Source organism: Genypterus blacodes, unplaced genomic scaffold, assembly GCF_046128005.1.
Source record: "Genypterus blacodes isolate CSIRO-AG114 ecotype Tasmania unplaced genomic scaffold, CSIRO-AGI_Gbla_v1 ptg000032l_1, whole genome shotgun sequence".
Taxonomy (NCBI): Eukaryota; Metazoa; Chordata; class Actinopteri; order Ophidiiformes; family Ophidiidae; genus Genypterus; species Genypterus blacodes.
In genome coordinates this window covers 6432474-6445001 of record NW_027466845.1, presented here as the reverse complement: position 1 = coordinate 6445001, position 12528 = coordinate 6432474, and the positions used below count along the sequence as shown (strand labels likewise).

Below are 12528 nucleotides of genomic sequence, written 5' to 3'. Positions count from 1 at the left end.
CCTCCTGGAATAATCTGCCTCTCCTCCTCCTCCTCTTCCTCCTCCTCCTCTACATCTGCCCGTTCCTGTCGTAAATCCACCTCTTTGTTCCCCGATCTGCCTCTTCTTTCAGTCCTTCTGCAAACACTCGTCCCACACTTGCATCCGGTTTGTGCGTCACTCCCCGTACAACACCGCTTAGCCGCACTATCGGCGTTCCTTACAAAGCGGCGGAGGAGTTTTGTACAAAAAGAATGTGCAGAATGTGATTTCCCGATGCAATCAAATCACACATCTGTTTCGGCTCCGGGTTTGACTTTTACCCAGCCTCTACTCTCTCTCTATCCGTTATTGATCTCCGCCGGGTGACGCCGCCTTTCCCGATAACGCCGCTCCTGGGTTTAATGACCTGGAAGTGGATCGATGGGCTCCCTGCTCTGATCTCTGCGCTCAAATCTGCACATCAGTAGCTTCGCCTTTGGCTCAGCACGGTGCCAGATTTGTTTTGTTTTTTTGTACCTTGAATTCTAATCTAGCAGGGCTCACACAAAGAGACTGTTACTAAGACTGATGCTGAGTTCACAAAGGTGTGGTAAGTGAGGCGACATGGCTGACTTTAATATGTGATTTAATAGAATATCGATTTTCACGCAACTGAACTTCTTTTGAGGTTTTTTCCTGCATTTCTCTTCTGGCCTTACTGGGACGTGAAGTAGCATCTGAATAAATCGATTCACTGTAACACCAAAGGGTTTGTTAGTTCTGTCAATCCTCCTGAGACACAACACGTCGGCAGCAGCAGCAGCTTCAAGTGGAATCCTACAGTTTCTCACCTTCCTCCCCGTATTAGACTGCGAGAAGCCATTTCTTTTCCCTTAAACACTCTGCCAAGTCGCCGGCAGACGGCCTACACAGTGCCAATATGGCAGAGAGACTAAATGTATGAGTGGGTGGTCGAGAGAGAGAGAGACACTTCAGCAACACAACACACAAACTGCTTCGCTTTAAGTAAAAGCAAATGTTTGCTAACAAAACTTAATGAGATAACCCAGCATGTGACGGCTCATTGTGGGAGTTTTGGAGTCTTGTTTTTGTTGCACATGGCAGAGAAAATTAATTTAAAGACGAGGCTAAAGTGAACAATGAGCTCTTGTTTGACTGGATGGATGGTGATCGCGTCTGCAGATAGACACGTCTGGACGTCTGTGGGTGTCGACCGACAACAATAACATAAATGTGGGACTTGTCAGAGAGAAGCTACGACACTTAAGTAGTAAGCCAATGTTCTCTCCTCCCAGTCCGAGTATTATGGTTTTACAGCTTCAGACTCTATGAAGCTTAATGCTCGCCTGCTGGATACTAACGCACACCCCTGACACACACACACACACAAACACACACACACACACACGAAGCGAAGTAACTTTGATGTCCAACATCTGTGAGCCATGCTTCGTGCTTTGATACCAGACGTTCTCTCCTGCATCACCGGGCAGCAGTCAATCAAAGGACGCACCCCACTGACCTTCACACGGTCGTCAAGGTTACAATCTGATTCACGGCGCAGGTGGAGGGCCCAGACGGCGCCCCCCTTTGTTCGCGCGCACAACAGGAAAAAAACACAACCGTATCAGACAGCGGCTCTTTAATCTGACATAAATAAATGGACACAGCAGACATGAGCAGGAACCAACGGCTTAGATCAGGACGAAGATGACAAACAGGCAGGGCAGAGTGTTGCTTCCCACGTTATGAGACGAACCTCTCAGCTGGGGGATTGAACAAAAGAACTCTGATGTTTGCCACCATCCTGCAAATAGAACACAGAACGTGCTGCGTGCATGTTGACACGGAAGCAAGGCTGTGTGTGGAAGACAAGGACAAGGACTCCCTGAAAAGGATGCCAGTGAGCGTCGGCGTTGAGTGTGTCAGTGGGTTTGTGTGTGTGTGTGTGTGGGTGGGTGTGACGCGGGGTAGTGAACACAAAGCAGTGATGCGGCGGCTCAAGCGTGTTCATATCTTAAGATTCAGAACGGCTGGAGGTGCGAGGCGGCAAAGGGGGAGCTGAAATATTCCAAACATGAACCTCACCATCCTCTTCCTCCTCGCTGCGTCTACCCTCTCTCTTGTTAGCCCCCCACCCCCTCCCCTCTTTCGCCTTTCAGTGTAACTACATTTGTTTCGTCTCGCCACCTCCCTTCTCCGTGGCTCCCCTTCCCTCCCGTCCCTTCTCCGTCTCAGCGGGACGGAGGGGAGCACAGATGCTTTTAGCGAGCTGACATTTTGTGACGCTGCATAGCAAAGCAGGCCGGCTCAGTGTGAGGGCCGCATTCTGGCGGTAATGAGCTCCCTCTCCTACAGGGAGGAAGCCATGTGGAAGGCCGGCGAGTGCGTGCGGGCGTGCGCGCGGGTGTGTACGTGCAGTAAGCGCCTGTGTGTGTGTGTGTGTGTGTGTGTGTGAATGTGTTTGCTTGTTTCTTATAATCAGACAGCAGAGGTAGTTCCAATGAAGGCTTTGTGTGTGTGTGTGTGTCGGTTGAGTGATGGAGCCACACTGAGACAACCAGGCTGTGATGATATTTGTTTGACTCTGCGCAGCATCATAACAAATGTATATACCAGCTGAGTCAATGTAAACGACTAAACATCCGCTGATTACTGGCATCACCACACGATCCACTGAGACACGACGCCGTGGGAGACGTTTGCGTGTGTGTTTGGTCTCCATTAGGCTCAGAAAAGGCCGGAACATTAGGTGAAAATCTAAATAATTGAAGGATCTGAATCTGGTCTCTGTGTTGTGTGCAGTGTGAGGAGTGTGTGTGTGTGAATGTGTGTTCTGTGTTCTGTGTTCGGCAGCGACAGACGAAGCTCTCTGCACGACCTGGCACAACACATACAAGCATGAGCAAACACACACACACTCACACATGCGCGCGCGCGCACACACACACACACACACACACACACACACACACACACACACACACACACACACACACACACACACACACACACACACACACACACACACACAGAGCCAAAAACCTACAATCACAGGGACAGAATTACAGCTCGGATGAAACGAGAAAAACAGAATAAGTTCCACTATAATATTTGGTTTGTAAATGTTGTGAGAGTGAGCGTGTGTGTGTGTGTGTGTGTGTGTGTGTGTGTATATATGTGTGGTTGAGTGCAGACATGATTTAAACTGCAACATATTTTTAGCCTGGTTATAAACAGACCAGAGTTTTCGGCCCACTTCTCTGCCTCACACACACACACATGCCCAAACACACACACACACACACACGCCCAAGCTATAATTCAGCACAGAGCCAATGTTTCGTCAACGCAGCTCCACCCAACATGTGCAGGCCAGTGTGTGTGTATGTCTCAATAGGAGAGAGGAGAGAGGAGAGAGGAGAGAGGAGAGAGGAGACAAGAGGACAGAGGACAGGAGACAGGAGACAGGAGACAGGAGACAGGAGACAGGAGACAGAAGACAGGAAACAGGACACAGGAGACAGGAGACAGATGGATGGATAGAGTTTAAATTCCTTCACTGTTTGGAAAACATCAAGCGTTTCATTTAATTTCCTGCTGTCCTTCTCTCTTTTTGTCACTTTCTTGTATTAAACCTTGGTTTTTATCTGCTCCGATCCCTCCTCTCATTTATAGACCTGTGTGTGTGTGTGTGTGTGTGTGTGTGTGTGTGTGTCGCTGTAGGCTGACACAAAGCTATAACATTAGGCCGCTCTCCTGGCAGCTCCATGAATCCCTATTTCCTCCGCAGCACGCTCTGCCAATCACAGCCCGCTCGCCCACTTTGATAGTTTTCTTAGGGAGGAGAGGAGGAGGAGGAGGAGGGGGAGAGGAGGAAGAGGAGGGAGAAATGGCCTCCTGCTGTATCTTGGCAGTGTGAGAACATTGGCCTGGAATGATTCCTGACAGCTTGAGGAAGAGGACAATTAGCAGCAGAGACGGACTGGGAGCGGCAGTTAGGGGGAGGGCGAGGAAGAGGAAGACGGAATGGAAGGAGAAGAAATAGGAAGAAGAGGACAGAGGGACTAACTCATACTAAGTACACATACACACACACCTGAGCAGTGCTGCAGATGATTCAGTTTGGAGGATCAAACCATTTTAGAGCCGCGTGACTCAGGCCGGATGAATCAGTGGGTGAGGAGTGTGTGTGTCTGTCAGGGTGATCACACACACACGCAGAGGCAGATAGTGTTGGAATGTGTAGCTGTAGGCTACACACACCACACACACTCTGACGTTATCTGCAGTCACGGCTTTTATCGTTTTTATCTGGAGGTGGCAGGAATTTTGGAGGAAAGGTGGGAGATTTTGGAGGATTCTCACATGCAGCAGCTTCATACAGACACACACACACACACACCAACACACATCCATTAGCATGATTATGACTCATCCACACACAAGCAGGTACTACTTTTCTGTGTGTGTGTGTGTGTGTGGCAGTTAAGCGGAGGAGAGGTTATCAGGCAGCTGATTAATCTGTACTTTGACTTCTGGTGATATCAGCTGTGAGGGTGTGTGTGTGTGTGTGTGTGTGTGTGTGTGTGTGTGTGTGTGTGCCACTCCCATCAGGTCAGACTACGACATCTGAACTTCACGACCCCTGAAGCCTAGACCATTTGTGTTTTCCTTGGTTTTAAAGTAAAATGCGTCTACAGCAACAGCCAAGTGTATGAGGGGAACGATGGAATGTGACGAATTCGATCCATCTGGGTGTGTGTGTGTGTGTGTGTGTGTGTGTGTGTGTGTGTGTGTGTGTGTGTGTGTTTGTCACGCTGCAGAAATGGGAGTGGATTGAACTCTTAAACGTTCTGGCTTCCACCAGGTCACGCCGAGTTGAAGGCCGACGCCACATGTGGACAACAAAGACACACGCAACACATCTCTGAACACACACACACACACACACACACACAAACCCAGAGAGACATTATAGGTCAGAGGTCAAACGTTTGCTTTTACCTGAGTTAAGTGCCCGCCTTGCTGTGAGGAATCCAAGGTTAAGCTGCGATGAAAAACACTCCGCCGATAAAAAAAGGAAAAGGGAAAAACATCCGCAAACACTGACAACACCGTCTGGACTCTCGCATGTGTGTGTGTGTGTGTGTGTGTGTGTGTGTGAGTGTGTGAAGGTCCAAGAGCAGAGGAGAAAACTGCCTGACTTGAAGGCACGAGAAACCGAGTCTGCATAGTTCAGCTCAGAGCGTGTGTGTGTGTGTGTGTGTGTGTGTGTGTGTGTGTGTGTGTGTGTAAGGAGAAGTTTGCGGTGTGCGGAGGGCCGGGCGTGTTTCAGCTGGTACTGACTCTCACACACACACACACACACACACACACACACACACACACACACACACACACACACACACACACACACACACAGGGCAGTAGTTAAGCCTGAGGGGGGTTGAAGCAGACACCAGAGCCTCCACACCTGGCTGCAGCTCGGCCTCCTCCTCCCCTGTAACCTCCTCTCTCTCTTCTCCTACACATGTGTACATCCATCGCCCTCGTCCAACTTTGACTCCCAAACTCTGCTTAATGGAGCCCCCTCACACACACACACACACACACACACACACACACACACACACACACACACCCTGACCCAACACACCCCAAGCTCTCCTCTCCCTGTTCCCCCATTGGCGGCCATTTGACTCCCATTGTTGGTGCCACTTATACATCACTTGGACTTCCACCAGACCCTGCAATTTCTTCATTCTCCCTCTTTCCCCTCTCTCTCTCTCTCTCTCTCTCTCTCTCTCTCTCCATCTCTCTCTCTCGCTCTACGTGGCATCGGTTCAGCGCTGTAGCGAAGGTAGTGGTTAGGGTTGTTAGAGAAGGAGGGCGGGGGAGCGAAGTTCAGCTGCCTGGGACTCGTAATCACACAGCGGCAGAGAGAGAGAGAGAGAGAGGGAGAGGGAGAGAGAGAGACAGTCAGAGAAAGACAGGGAGAGAGAGAGAGGGAGGGAGAGAGAGAGAGACAGTCAGAGAAAGAGAGGGAGGAAGAGAGAGAGAGAGAGAGAGAGAGAGAGAGAGAGAGAGAGAGAGAGAGAGAGAGAGGGAGCGAGTCTCAGCACAGGTCTGAACTACAGTATATTTCCAAAGAGAGGCAGTTTAACCCAAAGGGTGATTTTAAGTTGTGTGCATGGTTGTGTGTGTGTGTGTGTGTGTGTGTTTGTCAGTAGAGATAAAAAAAACCCCATAGCCTTCAGGCAGGGTTTTAACCCTTTATCACAGGTGCGTTTGTGCACGAGGAGGAGCTTTGAGCTGGAGGCTGTGCAGGAAGAATAACATGATTGTTTACCTTTCAGAGGGGGGTTATGGGTAATATGACTGCCCCACCCCTGCACCCTCGGGTGTCTCAGCGGGGCCCTTCACTGCCACACGCCTCCAGAGTTCATTAGAGACAAATTACAAACAGGTCACCGTGACTCTCGTCCGGGTGGATCCTGCTGATCTCACACACACACACAAACACTCACACACACACACACTGCCCCTCCCCACAGCCTGCAGGCAGAAAGGCTGAGATTTTACACACACACACACACACACACACACACACACACACACACACACACACACATCCAAACCAAACACACCTGCACAATCACCACTGATTCATTCACACAGTAAATACCTGCAGCCTCTCGATGCCAAAAGACAGCAGACACACAGATTAAAAGACAGAAATCTCCCGTTTCGATCGAAGACGAGGGATTTATCGTGAGCTCCACCTTCACCTACAGACGTGTCACTGCACCGTGGGAAAGAAAGGAGCGATTAAACGTGTGTTAGAAATGCATTCCAGGTCTTCAAACTGAGCTGGTTTCACTTATGGAGGACTCTCAGACTCCTAATCTGCTCCTGTGCCTTAATCACCACTGAAATCTGACGCTGACGCAATGGGGGAGTGGGGGGTTGCCATGGAGACGCTGACAGGACAGATCCTCACCTATAGCCGGCGCGTGCACGAGTAGATTTGTGTGTATAGATGTGTGTGTGTGTGTGGAGCTGATGCTGGACCTGACTGGAGACCAGTTAAACCGGTCTGCGCTCGTCTAATGGCCACTAAAGAACTCCACTCTGTTCCATTTTCTCTCTGAGAGCACAGATGCCTTTTGAAGCTCCACTGAAGCACAAATATCCCCGTCCCTTTGGAGGCCGGCAACATCCCAGAACACACAGACACACAGACACAGACACAGACACAGACACACACACACACACACGCACACAGTCTGGCTGGTGGGTCCCGCCTGAGTGGATAGTCTAAATATTTAACAAGATTTTAAAAGCACCTCCCTCCGCTCTGTCTCAGGCGTCTGCTCTGTCCTGCAGCTCGGCGGGATGAAGACTCTCACTTCCTCTGTCCTCATTCAACTGCTGTGTGAGACCAAGAGCAAACCAGCCGTGATCCTGTTCAGCATGAAGACGACACGACAAGAACTCTCTCAACACTCAAACGAGGCCTGTTGGGACGGATGTTGTGGACAGCAAGTGTGGGTCTTGTATGAAGTGTGTGTCTTGTATTCAGTGTGTGTTTGGGTTGAGGAATGTCAGTCAGTATTAAACGGGATGACTTCAATCATGTCTGGATGCCTTGCAGGTGCCAGAGAGGAGCAGCGTCTCTCTGCTACAACTCCTGCATCAACTCCACCCACCTTGTCTCCTATAAAATACAGCACAGACTATAAAATGTTAAAGACCTGTGTGTGTGTGTGTGTGTGCATTAACTGTAAGAGTTACTTTCCTTGTTACATCCATGTAACTTAATGCATTTACGGCCTTACGCAAAGCGGCCACACAACAATCGAAATCGTCACGCAATCGATGACATCACAGACTTTCAGAAGGAAGAGGAGGACAAGGAGGAGGAGGCGACCTTCTCATTACAGATGAACACTGACTGACACACACACACACACACACACACACACACACACACGCGCGCGCACACACACACACACACACACACACACACACACACACACACACACACACACACACACACACACACACACACACACACACACACACACACACACACACACACACACACACACACACGAACGACCCAAGCAACCTGGCACCGCTCTGGCCTCAGTGATACCATCTTCCCGTCCTCTCCTCCCTCTTTCCTTCCTTTCATCCCCCCACCTCCTCCACTGCATTCCTGACATGCCTTAAGGAGACAGAAGGGCCTCCAGGACGGACAAAGACACACACACACAACACACACACACACAGACACACACACAGAGACAATAGCTCTGGCAGCAACTATTGTCTGTGTGCACTGAAGAAAAGGTCTTAACATGCAAAAGAGGAATCACCAACCCAACTCTTTCTCACACACACACACACACACACACACACACAGGTTCACTCTCAGTGTGAGCGGCCGTGCTGAGACAGTGTTCGCTATAAACAACTTCCCCCTGCTCCTCCTTAAACATTTCTTTTTGTTATCGTTAAACCTTTTTGCACCCGCAGGTCGAGCAGTAAACCATGAAGCACTCTGCTGTGTGATGATTTAAGAGTCTGGAGATGTGAGCCTGAATCACAGCGTCCGTGCTGAGGCTGCTACAGGAAACCACGACGCAACACTGACCTCTCCTGGCAGAAACAACACATGACCCCGCCCCCCAACAACAAAGCCAACGCACAGACAGAAGTGCCGACTAAGCAGCTTCTCCCGTTTCCTGCCGTAGCTGTTATTAATAACTTAATCACAAAAACACATCATAGAAACAAATCTTAAACTCCCTTCTATCTGTTTCGTGTATTGATTTTTTAAAACAGTTTTTCTGGGTGATTAGGTTTGACACGTTGTTGCCCCTGGTTACGTGTCTCTGTGTATGAGCCAGGTCAGTGAGCAGTGAGGTGTTATCTGATGGAGCCTTTAGTCATTCCGCCCTGAGGTCATGGAACAAATCTCCCTCTGTCCATCTGAGGGCGGTGCTTTAACCTTAAACCTTCCTGTTTCACCTAAGGGCCATTTGTTTAGTTTCCATTTATTTAACCTACATTCTTCTCAAACTCCTTACTTGTAACATATTAGTGTCTTTATTATTATCATCATCACTATTCAATTAGCTATTTATCGTTTTATAATGTATCTTTACATGCTTGTTACATGTGAGACTGAATTAAAGCTCTATTCATGTTCCTAACCCTAACTCCTCTCTGTTGCTCTCTGCTGCCCTGTTGTCATGTGTTTGCGCCCCCCCCCCTGCTGTAAACACACAGCGCCCTTCTCTGTCTCCACGTCGCTCCGTCTCCCCGCGGCGGCGCTGCTGCTCAGACGTGTATGACGGTTCAGATCTATAGCTTGGTCACATAGCTTAGCGCCACATTAGCCGCCTTAATCCCTCGCTCCTTCTTCAGCTCAGCCAGCCTCATATTCACAGGGATGCATCTGACACGGATAACTGTTGGATTACAGCGTGATGTAACGCCGCCAGGAAAGTAGGGAAAATATGCGTGGGCTAACCTTTCACACATAAAGAGAAAAGCTCACACACACTCACACACACAGTCACACACGCACACACACAGATGCGTATTGTGTAAGACTGTAGCACACTCACTGAGGTGTAGTTTGTCTTGCCCATGTTGTGGTTCTGGTTCTGGTTGAGGTTCTGGTTCTCCTGCTCTCTGCACTGCAGCCCAGCAAGGTGCCTCTCCAGGGCGGCCCAGTCCATGGTGGGCAGAGGCTCCTCCTCCGCACACTCCTCCTCTCCGTATCCCCCCATTCGCCCCCCAGTCCCTCCGCACACTCCTCCTCCTCCTCCTCCGCTGCCGCTGCCCCCGCCCCCGCCCGTGCTGCGGCTCCCCCGGCCCTGGCTGGAGCTGCGGCGGCCGGGTTTGGGCATCCCTGTGCCCCCCTGTGGCGTTCCGGGGGAGTGGAGCTGGCTGCTCCTGGGCAAAATCAGGTTGCCGTTGTGTTTCAGTTCCTCGGGGACGGCGGCGAGCGAGGTGGCAGTGCGTCCGCTGGGGGCGGGGAGGGGCGGCACGGGCTTCACATCCTGGAATTCTTCGGCGAGGCTGCGGCTGTTCACTGTCTTCCTGTAGCCTCCCTCGAGCCCGTCGCCCCCAGCAACACCTCCGCCGCCTTCCTCTTGACCAGGAGGCTGTGGAGAAGTGTAATCCTCTCCATACTCACTCTCCCACTCCTCGATCACCTTCTTCTTATACTCTTGGTAGTCCTCGTCCTCCTCATAGTCCTCTAAAGTGACCAGGTCCAGAGAGGGGGAGGACTTGTAGTCCTCCAGCGTGGCCAGGTCCAGAGAAGGGGAGCAGGGCGTCACCTTGTTGGAGTTGGACTCTGAGCTGGAGCGACTGGACACGTCGCTGCCCAGGTCCATGCCATCCTCCCGGTAATCCTGCGGGGAAATCAAAGAGACAGAGGTTGAGTTCAGAGGAGAGGACGGAGGGACGTGTGCCAATGAGACATTTGTCAGGGAAGAGAAAGGGAAGGAGAATGTAGAACAAAGAGAATTTAGGGAAGTGTGGTGGCTCAGATTAGTCACACCAGTGTTGTGGTTCCAGACCAGCGACCACAATACACTTCCTGTCCTGCGGGGACTTCCTCTCTGACTGGATTTGACTGTCGCTGCTTTAAGACTCGACACTGCGATCTTATTCCAGCTGTTCTGCTCTAAAGCTTCTAAGTTTACTCCATCACAATCCCCTGCATCAGAGTTTGTGTGTGTGTGTGTGTGTGTGTGTGTATGTGTGCCACTGCTACATCTGTACCTCCCCACAGGCACGCCACATGTTTTAATGGCGGCTGAGACTTAGCGACACGTTGATGCCAAACTGAGACGGGGACAGATGAGCTGGGAGTCGCTGTCTAACCTTGACTGTGTTGTTTTTCTGCAAAAGCCACAATCGCCACCTGACTGATTAGTTTGCTGCTAATGAAAACGTCCCGCCTTGTTTACAACCCGCCACAAATCTTCACCTGACCCGCGTCGTCTCTGGCAGAGTTATCAGTCCCCGTCCCCCGTCCCCCCGTCCCCTCAGGACATTATCACAGCGCCTCATACCACTTTTAAAAGTTAATAAAAAAGCAAGGAGCAGCAAAAAAAATCCTCTCGGGGGGGCGAAGACAAATTAATGACATTCCTACGTGATCCACATTACGATGAAGATAATGATTCAATAACAAAGAGTGCTGATTGCAGAAGAAGGCCACAGAGAATTTCTCCCAGCATTGAGAGGAATCATAAAGATGAGCAGATGATAATGTTGTCTCTTCTCATTTTTACTCGTACAGTAAAGCGGTTCTTTGTTACAACCGGGACAATGGAGGCTGACGTCAAAGAGAAGAGCAGAAAATATCTGTGCCAGGCAAAGACATGTGACTCAGCGTTCCCTCAGAGGACAGATATGTAACTCGCTGATGGCGTGTGGAGACGCTAACCCCGAGCTTGGGACCTGCGTGTGTGTGTGTCTCCGCCTAACAGGCAGCAGAAGACGAGGAGGACGGAGGTGAGGAGCTGAGAGGGAGACTGAGACACACACAGACACACACAAACGGCTCTGACGGCTCCAACGCTGCCACCACATCCCAGCTGCGGCTTCACACAGTGGCAGCCTGTGATTAGATTGTTAGAATAAATAAAGAAAGCGGTCTTGTATAACGAAAACGCACGACTCCGAGATGATTTCAGAGGAATCCCAGTGATTGATTTATTTCCAATATTACCCTAAACACTGAAACACAACCTAATGCAACCCCGTATTCTATTACTTGGGTGATCAGCGGTGTAAAGGGGGACTGTGACCTAAGGAGTATATAGGTCTGTTTCCGGGTCACTGACATGGAGCCCCCATGGGTGCTCACAGATGGGGGGGGGGGGGGGGGGGGGGGGGGGGGGGATTTAAGGGTGCACATTAGCAGCCTGTTTCTTCTCTAATACCACTGAGAGCCGCAATTACACAGCAAACACGTTTACAATCATATAACATATCGACTCTTCCCAGTAAATCAGGTCAGTTACAACCCCATGGAGGAAGGTCAGCACTCATCTTCACTCTGAGGCACCAACAACAACAACAACACCGCTGGGTTGAGGCACCGGGCGGGTCCAGACCGGAGCAGTTGGACCGCTGAGAGGCGAACCGAGCCGCCTGCGTCGAATCTCGGCCACGGATCCTGAACAGGAACTTACACGATTCGCGTCACAGTTACACACCTGATACGACCACGGATGAAGATCGCGTGAGACTGATTGCAGCACTGTATTGATTCGATATGTGTGCGTGTGTGTGTGTGTACAAGGCTGGATTCGGCAGGCTGGAGCGGTAAAGCTGATCCGCTACGGGGATTAAAGCGCAGGCAGACCATCCAACACACACACAGAGCTACATTACATGCTAACAGACAGCACACACCCCACACCAGCCAGCCCGGGCCAGGCGGGTGTGTTTCGGGGTGTTTGGTTCCCTCCCGTCGCTCGGTTCACACGGTTCATACCGGCCACCGAA

General features: G+C 50.6%; 1 protein-coding gene across 4 annotated transcripts in view; it reads right to left on the bottom strand.

Annotated features, from left to right (window-relative positions):
* The window catches only part of schip1 (schwannomin interacting protein 1), a 153426-nt gene that overhangs the window by 18953 nt on the left and 121945 nt on the right, over positions 1–12528 (bottom strand). For 2 of the 4 annotated variants that reach the window (XM_076146392.1, XM_076146391.1), the window contains exon 9: positions 9624–10418. In XM_076146392.1, the coding sequence (XP_076002507.1) occupies positions 9624–10418 (795 nt within the window). Of the gene's footprint in view, positions 1–4989; positions 5266–9623; positions 10505–12528 lie in introns of those variants that run through there. The other 2 variants (XM_076146393.1, XM_076146394.1) reach the window with 2 other exon arrangements.